This window comes from Liolophura sinensis, chromosome 12 (assembly GCF_032854445.1).
Source record: "Liolophura sinensis isolate JHLJ2023 chromosome 12, CUHK_Ljap_v2, whole genome shotgun sequence".
NCBI classification, from domain to species: domain Eukaryota; kingdom Metazoa; phylum Mollusca; class Polyplacophora; order Chitonida; family Chitonidae; genus Liolophura; species Liolophura sinensis.
Window position 1 is genome coordinate 15,788,264 of NC_088306.1, and position 22,360 is coordinate 15,810,623.

A 22,360-nucleotide genomic window follows, 5' to 3' on the forward strand; every position below is an offset into this window, starting at 1 on the left:
CTACTCCATGCATGTTTCAAATAATCATGCCTATAAGGGTTTTTTGTTACAGTACAGAAATGGGGATGTTCTGTTTGTTTGATTGTCACAGCTTAATTTGGTTCAAGAGTGAAGAAGAAAGTGACTGATTCATTGCTGCTTTCATGGAGCGTGATTAAATTGTGCGAAACATTCTGTTTATGCTTTTGTATACCTTGTCTGTAGATGTGCATTGGAAATGGATCCTGATTATCTCTCACTGTGTGATTATATTCTTGTGTGAACATTGCTTCAGGCGCCCCGCCACATTTGGATTTGTACACATGCTAGTCCAGCTACCAGGAACCAGGAATTCAGAAGATTATAAATGTGGATGGGTTTGTATTTACCTTGTATTTTATCTGTTTGTTTTTATTTTTTATTTTTTGGTATAATACGATTTGGCTATTATGGCTCCAGTTATGCATGGAGTAGTATCGGAATGGCTTTCCAGCTTGATAATCAAGTAGTCTATACACAGACTGTTCAAATGTGTATAAACATTTGACAAGACTAAAGTCATAAAAAACAAGGAAGGTAACTCAGAATACCGAAGTCACCAAATTGTCATTTACATTTAGATGTGTGTTTAATTATTTATCATTATAATTTCATAATTTTGTCCCACGCATGACTTGCTAAAAAGTGCGCAGGCATATATTTTTAACTAGTAGCAATCTATATACATTTCCAGATTTCAGTCTTTTACAAATGAATAGAAACCCTTTGACAGGATTACATTCGGTTCACATTTTTTCTTTGAAGGTACGAAGGGACAGTCAGGAGTAGGAGATGTAAGGAAGCTTTGGTTTGGGATGTAGTCTCACTACCTGTATCCAACAAACTGCACATATCTTTACGAGAAGCAAGGCGAAGATGCTGTCAGACTGAACATTCATCGTTACACACGGCCCCTAAAATAAGTGAACAATTAAGAGCACACCGCTTAATCAGCAGTACTGAATCGTAACTGGCGTGCTGTGTACGTAAATAATAGATGACTGATGCGATTGACAATGTGTATTTTATATCACTGTTATCTTTGTATCGTGGCTATATGCCTTGTACATATAGCCTACACCTATAATCTATTTTCCATTCCACCTCCATACCATTCATTGCTTCGCTTACATATGTGTAGAATCTTAGAATGTACAAGAGAGTTTATACACTAATGAACTTGCTTAGGGTACTGCAGCAAATGCATTGAAGCACAACTTTTGTCCGTACATCCCAGTAATGCGTTCTTCAGTTTATAATAGTCTTTCTGTAAAGGTTTTTGCAAACCGGATGAATACAATACTGTAACATTTTTAGGAAAGGGAACTTGTTTAATTAGAGTTTCTGTTTGCAAACTCTCCATGGGCAGTGGGTTATGGCACTGCGTCAGGGCTCCTTAAAATACATATATTTAGTCTAGAATTTGGTTGTTGAATTTTTTTATTCAACTGTCCGGGATTGGTGGTTACTAGATTTCTCATACTCGATAATTCGTGGATTATATTCTAAGGTACTGTGAATCCTTTCTCATACACGTACGTGAAAGGCAAACTGGGTTTGTCCTCGTTAATGTTGGTCTTTACTCATCTGCTGGGGAAAAGGATGGTAAATTAGCCACCGTCCTATCCGTGGATGTTGTACCTTATACCTGCAGGAAGGTAAAGTAGCCACCGTCCGCCTCATGGATGTTGTACCTGATACCTGCAGTAAGGTAAATTAGCCACCGTCCTTCTCGTGGATGTTGTGCTGTATAGCTATTGATAGGTAAATTAGCCACCGTCCTCCTCATGGATGTTGTACTTTACACCTACAGAAAGGTAAACTAGCCACCGTCCTTCTCGTGGATGTTGTACTTTACACCAGCAGAAAGGTAAATTAGCCACCGTCCTCCTCGTGGATGTTGTACTTTACACCTGCAGGAAGGTAAACTAGCCAACGTCCTCCTTGTGGATGTTGTACTTTACACCTGCAGGAAGGTAAATTAGCCACCGTCCTCCTCATGGATGTTGTACTTCACACCTGCAGGAAGGTAAACTAGCCAACGTCCTCCTTGTGGATGTTGTACTTTACACCTCCAGGAAGGTAAACTAGCCACCGTCCTCCTCGTGGATCTTGTACTTTACACCTGCAGGAAGGTAAACTAGCCACCGTCCCCCTCGTGGATGTTGTACTTTATACCAGTAGGAAATTAAATTAGCCAACGTCCTCCTCATGGATGTTGTACTTGACACCTCCAGGAAGGTAAACTAGCCACCGTCCTCCTCGTGGATGTTGTACTTTACACCTGCAGAAAGGTAAATTACTCAGCGTCCTCCTCGTTGATGTTGTACCTTATGCCAGTAGGAAGGTAAATTAGCCACCGTCCTCCTCATGGGTGTTGTACTGTATAGCTATTGATAGGTAAATCAGCCACCGTCCTCCTCGTGGATGTTGTACTTTATACCTACAGGGAGGTAAACTAGTCACCGTCCTCCTCGTGGATGTTGTACTTTATACCTACAGGGAGGTAAACTAGTCACCGTCCTCCTCGTGGATGTTGTACTGTATAGCTATTGATAGGTAAATCAGCCACCGTCCTCCTCGTGGATGTTGTACTTTATACCTACAGGGCGGTAAACTAGTCACCGTCCTCCTCGTGGATGTTGTACTGTATAGCTATTGATAGGTAAATCAGCCACCGTCCTCCTCGTGGATGTTGTACTTTATACATACAGGGAGGTAAACTAGTCACCGTCCTCCTCGTGGATGTTGTACTTTATACCTACAGGGAGGTAAACTAGTCACCGTCCTCCTCGTGGATGTTGTACTGTATAGCTATTGATAGGTAAGTCAGCCACCGTCCTCCTCGTGGATGTTGTACTTTATACCTACAGGGCGGTAAACTAGTCACCGTCCTCCTCGTGGATGTTGTACTGTATAGCTATTGATAGGTAAATCAGCCACCGTCCTCCTCCTGGATGTTGTACTTTATACCTATATGAAGGTAAATTAGGCACATTTTATATAGATGCCGGGGGAAACCACCGTCCTGCACCCGATACCAAGTACCTGTATATTGTATAGTCCTATAGGCCTATGGACCCCATGTCGGGAAAACGGGTCTGGAGAGGCCGTGGGCTGTTGTATTCTTATGATATAGAATACCTTGTCTTATTCATCATCTGTCGTTGATAGTTCGATAATTTATACCGATAATTTACCTGTTGTCGATAGTTCGATAATTTGGAGAAGCGCTGTAGTAAATAAAATTTAAGTTAATGGTATGAGATATACAGTGATATAATCCGTATGTCTTTTTAATGAACACAAATGTGTAACTATAATCATCCCACTACTTTGCATTTCGCGCCATATGTGTGGTCATGCGCACTACACCGTCCTCCTGATGGATGTCCGTTCTCCTGGTGGATGTACTTTCGTTCCCGTAGGGATGTAGGCTGACGAGTACTGTTGGGTGGTCACGGACATTACCGAAGGTGTAAATGACTTTCCGCCGGAAGTGATCTTGAACTCGCGGGAAATGTAAGGGTAATCTTTGAGTTATGTAACTCAGGTATTTTAGTTCATGGCTAATTTTCTTGTACTACAGTGTTTACTTGTCGCCCAGAAAACGGTACTTTTGAGAGGTAATAGGAGGTAAGGATTATGGTCATGTATCAGTCCATGATGCCTAGTCGGAGTGATTGCAAACGTATTTCGTGCCAGCGCAAATAAAGTGGATATAGCTCTGACCGGCCGTCTCTTCATCTACATAAACGATAACGGCTCTGATGCCAACAGTACTACCTGTCATATAACCGTACCAGCTTTGCGTGCAGTACGTCACACATCGGTGTTGGGGCGGATAAAATGTGTCTGTCCGTACTCGTAGTTGACCGAAATGCTCTTAATTTGTTGTCTATCGAGACTGTTTTGACTCAAAATGACTGTGCCCATGATAACCTTGAACATGTCGATGTATAGGGAGACAATTTTTGCGGTAGCACTTCTAGTATGAAATAAATTTATTCCACACACCGCATATTTCTCATTACAGCCACGTCCCACGTTTTTAACTCCTGTCAGTGTCAATAACGAAGATGGAATCTGATTGGACCATGAAATTGTGAATGCATATTTACGAAGGAAAGTTCAGGGCGTTGAAGAGTCAATAGGTCTCATTAAATCATGTTAGATGATGTTAGACACCCCCAGCTTGATTAAATGAAGATGAGTGTTATGGACTCTGATCACGTTTATTGTATGATGTTCTCTCACCCTGACAGTGAAGTTAGGTGCCATAGAATCTGATTTGTCTAATTGCATGATGCTCTCTTGCATTGACAGTGAAGTTAGGTGCCATAGAATCTGATATGGCTTGCTGGATGCTGTTCTGTCACACTAAAGTTAGGTGTCTTTTTTTTTTTTGTTCACAGTTTACAACCTCTGTTTGATTTGAATGTATGTAAGCAAAAGTAATGCATGTATAATTTCTGTGCTGCAAACAACAGTTCATTTAATGCTTCCCTGTACATTGTTTTTCAGGACATTGAGAATTACGCAACACCGGTGTACGTGTACTCAGAATACCATAGACATAACTTGAGGCATAGTTTTGGTGGGTAGGGTTTCATGAGTATTCTCTATGCTTTGTTTTCATCAAGTGTGAACTTTTCAAGCCATTTAATCAGAGCAAGTCGCTTATCTACACATAGCTTTCTTTCAAAAGACGCAAGAGCTGTCTGCACAATGCCAACCAATGAGAGGAGTAAAAAACAGACAGGCAGTAAAAAGCGAAAAGCTGAGCCAAGAGTCGATGGTCAATCCCCTCCTAAAAAGATAGCGCCCACTTCGTCAGATAAAGAAACAAGCAACCCTTCTGAAAACTTGGTGAAAAAGATTGAAGAGGCACGGAAAAATGTTGCCCGATCCATCGCTGATTTCAAATTCAACAAGAAGCGCGTGAGGATGTTGTCGGAGGCAGTGGAATTTGAAGAAGACAATGGAGCTGTTGTCTACTGGATGTCACGTGATCAACGTGTACAGGGGTATTGTAATTTGCCACTTTGCAGCAAACTTTTCTCCCTTTTTTAACGTTGTTAATCATGTACTTGACTCCATTCGGACTTTGTGTCTCTTCCCCTGCACTTTGCTCGTTTTCCTCCCACCATAATGCTGGTCAAAGTCATATAAGTGAAGTACTTTAGAGTAGGGCGTAAAACACCAATCAGATTAATAAATATTTGTACCTTCACACCTCTCAAAGACAACCTCCAACCCTCCCTCCCTCCTCCACCTCTAAATCTGACGTGTGCTTCTGTGTGATTGTCTCTCTTTAGCTATAAAGCTGTGTTCTGTTTTATGACAGATAACCTGGCCTTCCTCTATGCTCAGAGACTTGCCCTCAAAATGGAGGTTCCCTTACAAGTGTTTTCTGTGTGATTGTCTCCCTTAAGCTAAACTAGGCCTTCCTCTACACTCAGAGACTTGCCCTCAAAAATGGCGGTTCCCTTACACGTGTGTTTCTGTGTGATTGTCTCCCTTTAGCTATAAAGCTTTGTTCTGTTTTATGGCAGATAACTAGGCCTTCCTCTACGCTCAGAGACTTGCCTCAAAATAGAGGTTCCCTTACACATGTGTTTCTGTGTGATTGTCTCCCTTAGCTCTAAAGCTTTGTTCTGTTTTATGGCAGATAACTGGGCCTTCCTCTACGCTCAGAGACTTGCCCTCAAAATGGAGGTTCCCTTACACGTGTGTTTCTGCTTGGTTTCCGAAGTTTCTGAAGCAACTATTCGACACTTCGGCTTCATGTTGAAAGGCCTACAAGAAGTTGAGCAGGTACTATAGATTACTGTCATTATCTGAAAAGGGTATGGAAACAGTAAGTTGTAATGGTTTGTATATGAATGTAGATATTTCTTGAAACAGGCTCTAGGTGTTTGTACATGTATTTGATTGACAGGAATGCCAACGGCTTGACATTCAGTTTCATCTCCTGATTGGCTATGCTCAGGATGTCCTGCCGGACTTTGTAGTCAGTCACAAGATTATGGGCGTGGTCACAGATTTCAGCCCCCTGAGGGTTCCCATGGAGTGGGTGGAGAATGTGAGGAAGAACCTGCCAAAGACTGTTCCGTTTTGTCAGGTAAGATAGCTTTTGGATGCTATTTAATAAGATCACACTTTGGATGTGAAAATTAACATATTGCATCATCCAAACACACGACTTGAAATAAGCTGCCAACGATCGTTCACATTTATACAGAGAGGTTACTCGATGACAAATTTTCTGTGAACGATCTTTTGTTCGCTGAAGGCAAACTGACTAAACGGTAGAAAAACAAAATACTATATACTTTGAATGACTAAATCTGTTGGAAGAGCTGGGCTATGCTATGTGTCGACAATTAATTTCCTATTCTAGTCGTAATTTTCTTTCCAATCAAAAGGGTGGTAAATCCAAGTCCTGGTGATTGAAAACTTTAACTTAAAAGTTGATGCATCAAGCAACTATTATGAGGCACTGCAACTGGACTTTGTGATGCCATAGAAAGGAGATTAAAATCAAATTAATAAATGCAGTTACCTTCATGTATCGAGACATTTGTCTCTCGATAATTAACTTCCTGCTTTTCGAATCTTCTTCACAGTCAAAGTCTCTTATAAAATCCTAAACCGCATTGTTTGAAAACTAGAACGTGGTGCATGAGGCCAGTGGCGTGAAGCACATCTAACACGTGGTCAGTCAACTAGTTTAATATTTACATCGTCACAAGACCTAGTTAAACCATTCCGGAATATAACTTTTTATTTTATGGTTTTCTGATATCAGTATAAAACATAAGATGAAATAAATTTTACATACATCACAAAAAATTAACATTTAAAATAAAATTTAAAAATATAAAAGCCAAATAACTCTGAGAAAATAATTTCCAACTTATGTAAGTACTTGGTGTTTAACGTCATACTCAAGAGAATTAAGAATAGAGATTAAATGCCATATCATTGGATGCTATGTTATCATACCCTCGGATAATGGGGTTTAATTAGGCTGTTCAATTAATCTAACATACGGGGTTACAGGTGAACATAATGCTGTAACCTACAAATAGGGTACTGGTGTGAGGTCTTATTTCAAGATGTACAAACAGTGCCTAATATTTTTAACTTGATCGGAGCAACCCCTGTAAGTATATTTATGAGATGTCAGCAGTTGTAAAATTTTGGCTCTGGTAAACTGATTTCAGCGTTGGACTGCCATTTTAAACTCTGAAATAGGAGTGAGAAAAAAAAAAAAAAAAACCCATAAAAAAGGACATAAACCAGCTTCAACATAGAATTAAGAACTGATGTAGTTCAACATGTACAATGTTCATGTCAAAAAGATCAATCAATGATTATCTTCTCTTTAACATTCATTAAAACTGACACTCTCAACTCCCACTTCCTTTACCTTTCATTACAGATCTGACCAGTGTAAGTACATGTAGTACCTGGACTGTTAAAACTTTTTAGCAGTAGTATCTTTCAGAACTAGATTCCCACAATATTGCATCGAAACTGGCTATCAGTCAGTTCAGGTGTCATTCTCTCTCACCGATAGATGCCCACAATATTATACCTTGCTGGGAGGCCTCACCTAAACTGGCTATCAATCAGTTGAGGTGTCATTCTCTGTCACAGGTAGATGCCCACAATATAGTGCCCTGCTGGGAGGCCTCGCCTAAATTGGCTATCAATCAGTTGAGGTGTCATTCTCTGTCACAGGTAGATGCCCACAATATAGTGCCCTGTTGGGAGGCCTCACCTAGACTGACTATCAATCAGTTGAGGTGTCATTCTCTGTCACAGGTAGATGCCCACAATATATTGCCCCGCTGGGAAGCCTCACCTAAACTGACTATCAATCAGTTGAGGTGTCATTCTCTGTCACAGGTAGATGCCCACAATATATTGCCCCGCTGGGAAGCCTCACCTAAACTGACTATCAATCAGTTGAGGTTTCATTCTCTCTCACCGATAGATGCCCACAATATTGTGCCCTGCTGGGAGGCCTCACCTAAACTGGCTATCAATCAGTTGAGGTTTCATTCTCTGTCACCGATAGATGCCCACAATATAGTGCCCTGCTGGGAGGCCTCATCTAAATTGGCTATCAGTCAGTTGAGGTGTCCTTTTCTGTCACCCATAGATGCCCACAATATAGTGTTGCTGGGAGGCCTCACCTAAACTGGCTATCATCAGATGAGGTGTCATTCTCTGTTGCAGGTAGATGCCCACAATATTGTACCTTGCTGGGAGGCCTCATCCAAACTGGCTATCAGTCAGTTGAGGTGTCATTCTGTCACCGATAGATGCTCACAATATAGTTCCCTGCTGGGAGGACTCGCCTAAACTGGCTATCAATCAGTTGAGGTGTCATTCTCTGTCACAGGTAGATGCCCACAATATCGTACCTTGCTGGGAGGCCTCACCTAAACTGGCTATGAATCAGTTGAGGTGTCATTCTTTCTCAACGGTAGATGCCCATAATATAGTGCCCTGCCTGGAGGCCTCGCCTAAACTGGCTATCAATCAGTTGAGGTGTCATTCTCTGTCACCGGTAGATGCCCACAATATATTGCCCTGCTGGGAGGCCTCATCCAGACTGGCTATCAATCAGTTGAGGTGTCATTCTCTGTCACAGGTAGATGCCCACAAGATTGTACCTTGCTGGGAGGCCTCACCTAAACTGGCTCTCAATCCGTTCAGGTGTCACTCTCTATTACAGGCAGATGCCCACAATATAGTTCCCTGCCTGGAGGCCTCACCTAAACTGGCTGTCAGTCAGTTCAGGTGTCATTCTCTGTCACCGATAGATGCCCACAATATAGTGCCCTGCTGGGAGGCCTCATCTAAACTGGCTATCAATCAGTTGAGGTGTCATTCTCTGTCACAGGTAGATGCCCACAATATCGTACCTTGCTGGGAGGCCTCACCTAAACTGGCTATCAATCAGTTGAGGTGTCATTCTCTGTCACAGGTAGATGCCCACAATATAGTGCCCTGCTGGGAGGCCTCATCTAAACTGGCTATCAATCAGTTGAGGTGTCATTCTCTGTCACAGGTAGATGCCCACAATATCGTACCTTGCTGGGAGGCCTCACCTAAACTGGCTATCAATCAGTTGAGGTGTCATTCTCTGTCACAGGTAGATGCCCACAATATCGTACCTTGCTGGGAGGCCTCACCTAAACTGGCTATCAATCAGTTGAGGTGTCACTCTCTGTCACAGGTAGATGCCCACAATATCGTACCTTGCTGGGAGGCCTCACCTAAACTGGCTATCAATCAGTTGAGGTGTCATTCTCTGTCACAGGTAGATGCCCACAATATAGTGCCCTGCTGGGAGGCCTCATCTAAACTGGCTATCAATCAGTTGAGGTGTCATTCTCTGTCACAGGTAGATGCCCACAATATCGTACCTTGCTGGGAGGCCTCACCTAAACTGGCTATCAATCAGTTGAGGTGTCATTCTCTGTCACAGGTAGATGCCCACAATATTGTTCCTTGCTGGGAGGCCTCACCTAAACTGGCTATCAATCAGTTGAGGTGTCATTCTCTGTCACAGGTTGATGCGCACAATATAGTGCCCTGCTGGGAGGCCTCACCTAAACTGGAGTACGGAGCCAGGACCATCAGGAAGAAAATTCACGACCAGTTGTCTGGTTATCTGACAGGCTTCCCTCCAGTTTGCAAGCATCCCTACAAGGCAGAGTTCAAAGCTGAGGTAAGTGAGGATGTCTTTGTTGTCAGCCAGTTTTACCTGGCCAAGATACTAGCAGCATGAGCTGGACTTGAACTCACCATCACCACATTTGTGGGAGGCTCTTAGGTCTTTGCGCCGCGCTGGTACGCTCAAATGGTCATTCACTTTGTAGCTGCTTGATGAAAACAGTGTGAGATGTTAAGGGCTCAACTTTAAGGGTTGTCTGGTCATCAGAGACAACTGAATTCGCCTGCAGACAACCATAAAGTCCCGTCACACATGTAAAATAACCTGCGCTAGACGAAAAATCAAACCTGAGAAGCTACATGTATTTTTGCAGGTGTCACGGCCATTTTTGCGGGAGTCACGGCCAATATGACAGAAGCATGTTCAGATTTACCATACATTGCTGTGTTGCCACCCTCCACCATGTTAAAACAAAACTGTCCTCATTAAAGTTTGGTACTAACCGTGATCCCAACTCTCCTCCCACCTGGTATCCCCGTTCAAACACCCAGCCTGGATAATTATGTTCACGCCCCCATGTCCTGGTGAACAACCCCACGTTGTCTAGAGTGGACTTCATGATGTTGTCCTCTGATGACAGGGCTTCAGATTACACACCACATGTACTTTCCAATGTAAATGTTATGCTCGAACAACTCTCAGCTCAGCACAAATTGAGTCACCAATAACCAGAGCCCTCTTATAAACAGTTACAAATCTCTCTTTGTTTATAAAGTTAAATTTACGAAATCAAATTCAGAATATTTTTGTGCTGGACACAAAATTTTGATGGGCAAATTTCACTCTTCCCATGACCATCATGTTATCCTGGTTCACAGGCACCATCACTACATTATGCTATGTTAGCTGGGAGACACATGGTCCTTTTGGTCAGTAAATAAACCCAGCAGGAGCCAACCAGATGTCTTCAGAAAATGAGTTTCTTAGACAGGGCTCACTGATAATGCCATTACGGATTAAACAGTGAACTCGCCAAGTGTTGCAATCTTATCAAAGCTCACGTGTTAGAAAAAGTGTTCACAAGTTTGAAATTTACATGTAGTTTTCAAAATGTTTAAGTGGGATTTAAGTGCGAAATTATTTTTGCCACAAAGTCATTAATGCTATAATTTATGGTCGGCTTCACTGAAGTTGTCATCACCTCTGAATTTCTGTTTCAACAACAACATATACATGCGACTCATGCCTTCATCTGTAAGCACTGGTTTCACTTTCAGATGCACAAGTGTTTTACATGTAGCACTAGCCACTCAAAAATATCACTGTGCAGCCTGGTGTCATGTGATATATTTCAGACACCAGAACACTCACTTGTAATAAGTGTAAATTTTTTTGTTGTTGTTGGTTATTTGGTTTAATACCATGTTGGGAAAATAGGTATACATGTATCAATCTATTGTGCACAAAACTGTCCAGGCAACCAATTTCTGTGTCAGTTTCAAAGACAGACTATGGTTTGTCCAGGAAAAATCCTTAAAATTGAGCCCTGGTTATTGTTTGCTTGTGAATTCTGTCTCTACAGAACTGCAGAGTATTTCATCGATGAAAGCTGTTTTATGATATCTCCACAAAGCCATATTATCCGCTGATATCCTTACCAACAGAACAGTGATATTAAAAAGGCCAGTATAAGGTGCCTCTTGTACGGGATAAGCTTCCAGTAACTTAACAGAATTTTTACTTAATGGTATTATCCACTGATATCCTCACCAACAGAACAGTGAAAGTAAAAAGGCCAGTATAAGGTGCCTCTTTGTGCAGGATAATCTTCCAGTAACTTAACAGAATTTTTACTTAATGGTATTATCCACTGATATCCTTACCAACAGAACAGTGATATTAAAAAGGCCAGTATAAGGTGCCTCTTTGTGCAGGATAATCTTCCAGTAACTTCGCAGAATTTTTACTTAATGGTATTATCCACTGATATCCTTACCAACAGAACAGTGATATTAAAAAGACCAGTATAAGGTGCCTCTTTGTGCAGGATAATCTTCCAGTAACTTAACAGAATTTTTACTTAATGGTATTATCCACTGATATCCTTACCAACAGAACAGGGAAAGTAAAAAGGCCAGTATAAGGTGCCTCTTTGTGCGGGATAATCTTCCAGTGACTTCACAGAATTTTTACTTAATGGTATTATCCACTGATATCCTTACCAACAGAACAGTGAAAGTAAAAAGGCCAGTATAAGGTGCCTCTTTGTGCAGGATAATCTTCCAGTAACTTAACAGAATTTTTACTTAATGGTATTATCCACTGATATCCTTACCAACAGAACAGTGATATGAAACATGTCAAATGAGGATAAGCGTTCAGTACCTTTGCGGAATTTTGACTGAGCCTGTTATTAAAACTATTGTGTTTTCCTTAAATCACATACGTGAAAACCATCTGAAATTTGAAATATTAAAGGGTAGACCATAAAATCCCAGTGAAACCAATAAATAAGTGGGTCTTACTTTGTTAGCTGTTCATAAGGCTGTCCTTTAAAAAATTTTCATTTTGTATAACCTAAAAAAAGTAGTGTGGGTTGACAAAAACTTAAATCAGTAGGGCCTTTTTTGGAGGGTCAGTGGGATTACGCCCATTAAAATACATTTTTAATGATGGTCCCAGATCTGAGTTTAATCAGCCTTGTTCATTTTCAGCCCATTGACTGGGAAGCTGCAGAGGCAAGTCTAGAAGTGGACCGATCCGTTACTGAGGTGGATTGGGCCATTCCAGGGACAGAGGGGGGACTCAGAATGCTGGAATCTTTCTGCAATAAGAGGTTGAAATATTTTAATGCTGATAGAAACAACCCAAACAAGGCAGCACTGAGTAATCTGTCCCCATGGATACATTTTGGTGAGTGCCTGAAAGTTACTTTTCCTGATGAAAATATTTTTAGCTCATATTTGAACAAAAGTGATGCTTTTGGTTGCAGGGTGTATTTTATGTAAAGCCCCCCCCCCCCCCCCCCAACCTAAAAAAAATCTTTAATGTGCTGCTTGTTCAATACACGTAGATCTGTATTTGAGACTGAAAGAATGGATGAGGTGGTTAACCTGCCAGCACAGCGCAATGAACCAGTTCAAATCTGCAGCAACCTGTGGATGATCTTGAGTTCCCCCCTGGCTCTTTCCGGTTTCTGGCCGCCATCGTTTGACGTGAAACATTCTTGAGTATGACATAAACACCAAGGAAATAAAGTAGACTGAAAGGATAGAAACTGTATTCTTTAAAAATTCTTTCCCCTTACGAACACTTCTTACAGTTTCCCCTTCCAAAGTTTCTTTTCACAAACTACTCTTTACCTACAGTTTATCCTTCCAAAGTTTCCTTTCACAAACTGTTTCTCCTCACATAAAGTTCCCCTTTCAAAGCTTCCTTTCCCAAACTGCTCCTCCTCACATAAAGTTTCCCCTTACAAGGTTTCCTTTCCCAAACTGCTCTTTACATACAATTCCCTTCCCAAATCTTCCTTTTTTAAACTGCTCCTCCTTACGAACAGTTAACTCTTCGAAAACTTTGTCTTTCAAACTGCTCCTATTACAAACAGTTAACTCTTCAAAAACTTTCTCTTTCAAACTGCTCCTCCTTGCGAACCGTTTACCCTTCCAAAGTATCCTTTCACAAACTGGTCCTCCTTACCCATAGTTTACCCTTCCAAAGTTTCCTTTCACAGACTGCTCCTCCTTGCGAACAGTTTACCCTTCCAAAGTGTCCTTTCACAAACTGCTCCTCCTTACCTATAGTTTACCCTTCCAAAGTTTCCTTTCACAAACTACTCCTCCTTGCGAACAGTTTACCCTTCCAAAGTTTCCTTTCACAGACTGCTCCTCCTTGCAAACTGTTTACCCTTGCGAAGTGTCCTTTCACAAACTGGTCCTCCTTACCTATAGTTTACTCTTCCAAAGTTTCCTTTCACAGACTGGTCCTCTTTGCGAACAGTTTACCCTTCCAAAGTTTCCTTTCACAGATTGCCCCTCCTTGTGAACCGTTTACCCTTCCAAAATGTCCTTTCACAAACTGGCCCTCCTTACCTATAGTTTACTCTTCCAAAGTTTCCTTTCACAGACTGCTCCTCTTTGCAAACTGTTTACCCTTCCAAAGTGTCCTTTCACAAACTGCTCCTCCTTGCGAACAGTTTACCCTTCCAAAGTTTCCTTTCACAGACTGCTCCTCCTTGTGAACTGTTTACTTTTCCAAAGTGTCCTTTCACAAACTGGTCGTCCTTACCTATAGTTTACCTTTCCAAAGTTTCCTTTCACAGACTGCTCCTCCTTGCGATCTGTTTACCCTTCCAAAGTGTCCTTTCACAAACTGGTGGTCCTTGCGAACAGTTTACCCTTCCAAAGTGTCCTTTCACAAACTGCTCCTCCTTGCGAACAGTTTACCCTTTCAAAGTTTCCTTTCACAGACTGCTCCTTCTTGCGAACTGTTTACCCTTCCAAAGTGTCCTTTCACAAACTGGTCCTCCTTACCTATAATTTACCCTTCCAAAGTTTCTTTTCACAGACTGCTCCTCCTTGCGAACAGTTTACCCTTCCAAAGTGTCCTTTCACAAACTGCTCCTCCTTACCTATAGTTTACCCTTCCAAAGTGTCCTTTCACAAACTGGTGGTCCTTGCGAACAGTGTACCCTTCCAAAGTGTCCTTTCACAAACTGGTGGTCCTTGCGAACAGTGTACCCTTCCAAAGTGTCCTTTCACAGACTGGTGGTCCTTGCGAACAGTGTACCCTTCCAAAGTGTCCTTTCACAAACTGCTCCTCCTTTTGTACAATTTCACCTTACCAACTGCTTCTTTGCCGTTTTGTTTGCAGGCCAGATTTCTGTCCAGCGATGTATTTTGACAGTGAAGGAATATCGCAGTAAATACAAGGAGAGTGTGGACGGCTACATTGAGGAGGCTGTTATTCGTAGAGAACTGGCTGACAATTTCTGTTTTTACAACAAAAATTATGACAAGATTGAAGGTACATTTACTGGTAGATGTATTACCTGAGGTGTGTGATTCCAGGCCTTAACAGTCGATTTAATTGGAATCAGAGTTTTGGAAATTGCCGTAAAATTTTTTTTGAAAAAAGAGGTAAATAAATTTCATTAATACCACTTTCATGCTGAATATTTTTGTCGACAAAATATCATCTTAGCAACTCTCTAAGATGGATAAAACTCTCAGATCAATCAATAAATTTGATTGATTAATTGATTGAAAGCATGTTTGTTTGTTGTTGTTTTTTTAATAGATGGGAAGTGATGTTTGTTCTTATTTTATTTTTATAGGTTTGTTTTTAAATTCAACCTTTGTATATGTCCAGTTAGCTACTTGAAGGAATCATTATCATGAAGTTTGTCTACGATGATGTTTGTCTACGATGACGTTTGTCTACGATGTTTTGCTGTCAGGTGCTTACGACTGGGCAAAGAAAAGTCTAGAGCTGCACAAGGGAGATAAGCGTGAATATTTGTACAGTCGAGAGAAGCTGGAGGCGGGCAAAACTCACGATGATCTCTGGAACGCTGCTCAGGTATTATACATGGAATAGTAGGGGAGCTCTGAGAAACGTGAACTTATCAACTCGAGGTCAAATTTTAAACAATAAGTGTTTAAATACTTGTGAGGAACTAGCTACATCTGAAAGGCACTTGTTAGGCTTGAAAGCCAGGTAATTTGAAGCTGGAATTTTGTAGATGTCCTCGCTCTCATGGTTTGTTGTATTTTGGTGAAAATAAGCGTTGTACAACAGTTGTAAGGGTGTGTGTGTGTGCAGTCTACCATGTGTTAAAGACCACTTGTCTTCCACCAGTATGGTGAGCTTATCTGTACCTCACGTGTGGGAAAGTTTGTCAAAACTTGCCAAAGGTCAATCGCTTGTGCCTAACATTCCAGGTTCCTTCAATTATCAAACTGTCCAAATTCATCTGTTTCACTCAAGCATGAAAACAGTGTTTTGTTTTATTTTTATCCGTATCATGTAAATATGTGAAGGTTGGAGATCAGAAATGCTCAAGCAGGCTGAATGGTTTTGTTTCTCAGATCCAGATGGTTAGAGAAGGCAAAATGCATGGCTTCCTGAGAATGTACTGGGCCAAAAAAATCTTGGAGTGGACTGAGAGTCCTGAACAGGCATTGGTTGAAGCAATTTACTTGAATGACAAGTACGAGTTAGATGGGAGAGACCCGAATGGTTATGTGGGTGAGTACTGAACAGGTGTTGTTAGAAGTGATATATCTGAGACCCGAATGGTTATGTGGGTGAGTACTGAACAGGTGTTGTTAGAAGTGATTTGTGTGAATGACAAGTATGAGTTAGACGAGAGATACCCGAATGGTTATGTGGGTGAGTACTGAACAGGTGTTGTTGAAGGTGATTTGTCTGGATGACAAGTATGAGTTAGATTAGAGAGACCCGAATGGTTATGTGGGTGAGTACTGAACAGGTGTTGTTAGAAGTGATTTATCTGAGACCCGAATGGTTATGTGGGTGAGTACTAAACAGGTGTTGTTGAAGGTGATTTGTCTGGATGACAAGTATGAGTTAGATGGGAGATACCCGAATGGTTATGTGGGTGAGTACTGAACAGGTGTTGTTAGAAGTGATTTGTGTGAATGACAAGTATGAGTTAGACGAGAGAGACCCGAATGGTTATGTGGGTGAGTACTGAACAGGTGTTGTTAGAAGTGATTTATCTGAGACCCGAATGGTTATGTGGGTGAGTACTGAACAGGTGCTGATAGAGGTGATTTGTCTGAACGAGGAGTTAGACAAAAGAGATTGTATTTTGAGGTTGTGTGTGGTTTGTCTGTAGTGATTACTTTTTTATTTGTATTTTCAGGTTGTATATGGTCTATTTGTATCATTGACAGAGAATATGTATTTTCAGGTTGTACAGTACAGCCAGATCTTAACCATCAATCTTACGCCCATTGTGGCCGGTCGGCGTATGATACACAGACCATGCACCTTCGTGCGCCTAGACCGTGACGCAATCTTCCAGCCATCATATGCTGACCCTCGGTGAACTGTTAGCGGCCATCGGCCCATAATCATCAAATGTTTTAAAGCTAAATACAGATCGATTTCCTGTAAACTGTCATGTCTGTTAAGAACACAGTGATGGCTCGCAGCATATTTACTTGCACACAAATTTCACACAAAGGTCGAGTTTTAATAGCTTACTGTTTGGGAACCCTGCTGTTTTGGTCTGCCACCCATATAGATGTACATGTACACCGTTCCTTTGAGGACAGGGGGATTCACGTTTGTACTATGCATCTCAAGTATACAATATTTTGTTTTAATATAAATTACTTCACTAATTATTAAATAATAAGCCTACATAGAGGCATTTGTGGCTGTTTTATGTGCCGACATATATATGTATATGCAACTCATTGATGTCTCTGAAGTCTGCACTCTACACGGTGGCTCTATACAACCGTGACGGCGTTTTAGAATTTGGAAACGAACTTGAGTTCTTTCACTTATCATAAATTTATCACAGTTTCATGTTGGAGACAAAATTGTGCTGGAATATTTGACTTTATTGTGTGATGTGTGTCAGTCTGCGTGCTTATATATTCTTAAAAAACCTCTGTTGAAAATGTATATGTAATGAGTTATATCAGTACACCATCAAGACCTACAATTTATAAAAGTCGAACTGCTGATGCGTATAAACACCAGCAAGTTAATATTTTTCCCTTTAATCTTGAGTCCCTAAATTGAATCCCTGGTTTCATAATTGTCGATCCTATCGTTTAATAATTTTATATGTACAAAAGCGTGTTTGTTATATGACAAACATAATCCTATGTAACCTTTATATACGCATGAAGACATGCGATGTAAACCCTAAGCCTGTATATATAGATGCACCCTAAATCTTGCATAAAATGAAGCTATAAAATGTATTACATATTTTGAGAATATTCCTCCACCATTCATACATTAATTATGAAAATACACCCAGGAAAGTAAAAGTCAAAACTGAAGATTTTTGGTACCGGTAAAAAAGAAATCTATTGGCACAGTTACAGTCCAGTTTTTTGCTTTTTACTTAAGAATAGCCTAATTAAATTGCCTTTCATGAAATATCAGCCTCGTCTGTGCACACGTTATATTCAAAATCTGTAATAAAGTTGTAAAAATTTATAGGAAAAGTTAGGCGAATAATGCAAGGCCTACACTGCACATGTACATCTGATGTTGTTACATCAAACTCCAGCGAGTGAATAAATGACGTAATATGATACACTAACCATGGTGCTACGATGTATGGACTGTCTGCAGACTGGGGCCGACCCTACGCCAATGGTAGGCAGAGGGTGATGGTGTGTTTGATCAGGGACCAGCCAGGGTTGGGGTATAGTGGGCATCTATACATGTACCGTCGGACCACAATGGGCATAGGATTGATGGTTAGGATCTGGCTGTACTGTATTTGTGGTATTCGCATGGTATTTGTATTTTCATGCTATATGGGGTTTATTTGTGGTGTTCATGGTAGTTGTATATTCAGGTCATATGTGGTCTTGTTTGTGGTATTCACACAGTATTTATATTTTCAGGTTGTATGTGGTCTATTTGTGGCATCCACGACCAGGGCTGGGCAGAGAGACCTGTCTTTGGAAAAATCAGATACATGAACTACAATGGCTGTAAGAGGAAATTTGACGTCCCTGAATTTGTCCGTCAATACAAGGCAAAGAAAGCTTGAGAATGGATGAATCGTGCACAAAACAGGCTATTCAGATCCTTGTTACCTCTCAGTCTGTGGAGAACTCCATATAAGCCTGCCCATTTCTATAGTCGGAAACACTACATCCAAATTTATGCTATGTTTAACAATCACAGCTGTAAGTCAGTATCCAGTATATCATTTGTTTTGTGTACTTTAATACCTTAGTACAATCAGTGTATTACATGTTCCAGTATAAAATGTTTCATTTTGTCTGTTAGAAAATATAAAGTAAAATAATATTCATATTGAAAGATGTTACAGTTTGCTCCCTGTCATTTTGTCCACATCTTACGGAAAGTGGCCTTAAGTCTTTATCTATATGTGAAAGGACATCTTTTGATACATTTTATACACCTTTATTGTTTTTGTTTTGTTTTTGGATTTTAACCACATTGGTTATTTTGAGAGCAGTATTTCTCTTCTGGACATGATAATGTCCTCAGTCTGTTAGTATGTTATCATGTTAGCATGTTATGGAAGGAGATTTCAGAAGTCCTGAAATATTCATAGACAAACCTGGACATTAACAAACACCGGTGATCCTTAACGTTCACAGACACACCTGAACAATAACAAACACTGGCGATCCTTAATGTTCACAGACACACCTGAACATTAACAAACACTGGTGATCCATAATGTTCACAGATAAACCTGAACATTAACAAACACTGGTGATCCTTAACGTTCACGGACAAACCTGGACATTAACAAACACCGGTGATCCTTAACATTCACAGACACACCTGAACATTAAAAAACACTGGTGATCCTTAATGTTCACAGATAAACCTGGACATTAACAAACACCGGTGATCCTTAACGTTCACAAACACACTTGTACATTAACAAACACCGGTGATCCTTAACGTTCACAGACACACCTGAACATTAACAAACACTGGTGATCGTTAATGTTCACAGATACACCTGGACATTAACAAACACCGGTGATCCTTAACATTCACAGACACATCTGAACATTAACAAACACTGGTGATCCTTAATGTTCACAGATAAACCTGGACATTAACAAACACCGGTGATCCTTAACGTTCACAGACAAACCTGGACATTAACAAACACCGGTGATCTTTAACATTCACAGACAAACCTGGACATTAACAAACACGGGTGATCCTTAACGTTCACAGGCAAACCTGGACATTAACAAACACTGGTGATCCTTAACGTTCACAGACAAACCTGGACATTAACAAACACCGGTGATCCTTAACATTCACAGACAAACCTGGACATTAACAAACACTAGTGATCCTTAACGTTCACAGGCAAACCTGGACATTAACAAACACCGGTGATCCTTAACGTTCACAGACAAACCTGGACATTAACAAACACCAGTGATCCTTAACATTCAAAGACAAACCTGGACATTAACAAACACCGGTGATCCTTAACGTTCACAGACAAACCTGGACATTAACAAACACCAGTGATCCTTAACATTCACAGACACACCTGAACATTAACCAGCACTGGTGATCCTTAACATTAAGAGATAAAGCTGGACATTAACAAACACCGGTGATCCTTAACATACTGAGATAAATCTGGACATTAACATTAATGAGGGCCACCTGTCAGTACTCTCTGTTTTCGGTGCTGGTCTTGTTGAGAAAACCTCTACATGGGTGTACATGTGGTTACAAATATTCATCCATGACATGTTTGTACATTATTAATGTATGTCTTGTAACTAGAATCGAGTGACTTTAGCTTCAAATTTGTCTGAAGGGATCTCTTTGTACTACATGTACGTGTAGAACTTTTATTGCATTTATTGCACATATACATGTAGGTCTATATCAATATGGATGTTAATTCCAATATTTAATCATACTCAATAGTCATATTTTTGTGGAAAATATTTTTGACTTGAAATATTATACATGCTACCATACCTCACAAGTTTTCTATTTCAGTACACATACATCTTGTTCATTCACAAAAGAAGTATTTGTTCACATTTTTATTACCTCGTACACGGAACTTTCATTATCTGTCATGATAGCAGATTGTAAGTCCGCTCTACACTGACATGTCACTATCTGGATCTGAAGTAACACAGGTTTTTTGGACAGACCACTTATTACAACAATCATTTTAATACATGATTAGCTGAAAGAGCAGAATTCACTTCCCCAATTTCACAGGCAAGAATTGAATTAGACCAGCTGTGGATGGACAGAAAGTTACTTTTCACTCAGATCTGGTTCATGCAAAATCATTGTTGATACTAACTAGGGCCATCTTCAGTGGGATTATGCAGATTTTGGTGCAATAATTTTGCAAATCGCATTTGGTTGCACGGATTTTTTCTTGGCTTTGTAAGGTGTTGAGAAATGCAAGTATGCATTTAGTGTCTGGTTTCTCTTGCATTTTTGGGGCTTTACCTTTATATACATTGATTGTTGACTACATCTCTTTTGTATTACAGTAGATATGCTCATAAGGAATCAGATTATAATAGTGATACAAGTTCTGATGTGTGCTGTTGTTCTTGTCATACATTACAAGTATTAGTTACGTAAATTTGACATTTTCTGTTCCTACATTTATCTCGTTGTTACTTTGCCAATAAATTCAAGATTTTCAGCTAAAGAATCCTGTTCAGTACTGTTTTAATCCTTGCTCAAAACATACGTTGAGACAATTTTCCTACACAGTGGATAGTTACATTAATTAGATTTGTTTTTTTATTCCGTACAGAAGAATATTTCACTTATATGATGGCAGCCAGCATTATGGTGGGAGGAAAACAGACAGTGCCCAGCTGAAGTCCGCAATCATATGCTGGTTGCTGGCACATCTTCCCACAAATGGCCAGGTCTTCCCAAATACGGCCAGAGAGGAAACCAGCATGACCTGGACCTGAACTCACAACGACCGCATTGGTGAGTCTCCTGTCACTGCGCCATTGCGCTGGGCAGAGAAGCTAACCAGGATAGTTATAAATTTTGTGTAGATTTTAATATATTAGGCCGCTTTGGGGAGAAAGGAGTGGCAATATTTTGATACGGACACAATATAGATCTCATTTTGGACATTTTTTGGCCTGGAACAGCCAGACTTGCCCATATCAGGCAACTGATTTTTTAAGCCAAAAATCATGTGGAGCTTATTTTGTAGTACATTTGTGCTCGCGCTGTCGCATTACACTGAAACAATAGCCACAGTTGTGCTACTGCCATGTGAAATCAACTGTGACCACTTACACAACATCACTTGAAATCAAACCAGACTGGATTTGCAAGTATTTCTTTGGGAAACTGTGCTGAATAGGTTAGATGCTCACTGATGTGCATAAATCAGGCAGGTTTTCATTATGAGGACCTGACTTTAAAATTGCGAGGTTTGTCAGATACCTGGTTAAGTGTAGTGATCTTCTCTAGTTTCCTTCTTTACTACTTTGTCATTGTATAAAGAAAAATATTCATTTATATGGCAGTAAATTTAAAAAGGTGTACGACTAAAAGCTACCAAGTGTGACACAAGGAATCAGGTGTGACATTAGACATGACGCAAGACGTGACACCAAGTGTGACAAGGCAATACAGCCGGTGGAACACAAATCATGACACCAGATTTAAAAGGACCTGGTACAAAACATGACACCAGGTGTAAGAAGGCATGACACCAAGTGTGACACCAGATGTGACTCAACAGCCAGATGTTACACAATACAGATGTCACACTGAATCCATGCCTATTGCTGGTATGCAGAATAAAAGAAATCCTGACTCGTTTTAGAGCACTCTGTAGCGTACTCTCTCCACAATAGATTATTCAAATCTACCTGTATCAACCTGGAGCTTTATTGCCAG

At 40.5% G+C, this 22,360-nt stretch overlaps 1 protein-coding gene across 1 annotated transcript; it reads left to right on the forward strand.

Moving 5' to 3' along the window:
- Positions 1-3,593: 3,593 nt before the first annotated feature.
- Positions 3,594-18,509, forward strand: LOC135479601 (deoxyribodipyrimidine photo-lyase-like). Its single transcript, XM_064759490.1, has 10 exons — positions 3,594-3,654; positions 4,543-5,050; positions 5,669-5,835; positions 5,960-6,142; positions 9,611-9,769; positions 12,430-12,628; positions 14,588-14,740; positions 15,174-15,295; positions 15,805-15,964; positions 18,340-18,509. Exons 2-10 carry the CDS (start codon positions 4,630-4,632, stop codon positions 18,486-18,488), a joined length of 1,713 nt encoding a protein of 570 aa, XP_064615560.1. The 5' UTR covers positions 3,594-3,654; positions 4,543-4,629; the 3' UTR covers positions 18,489-18,509.
- Positions 18,510-22,360: the final 3,851 nt, after the last annotated feature.

Coding starts and splice junctions, on each gene's coding strand:
- LOC135479601 (XM_064759490.1), top strand. CDS start 4,630: ATGAGTATTCTCTATGCTTTGTTTTCATCAAGTGTGAACTTTTCAAGC. Junction 5,836..5,959: donor GCCTACAAGAAGTTGAGCAG/GTACTATAGATT, acceptor TTTGATTGACAG/GAATGCCAACGGCTTGACAT. Junction 15,296..15,804: donor ATCTCTGGAACGCTGCTCAG/GTATTATACATG, acceptor TTTGTTTCTCAG/ATCCAGATGGTTAGAGAAGG.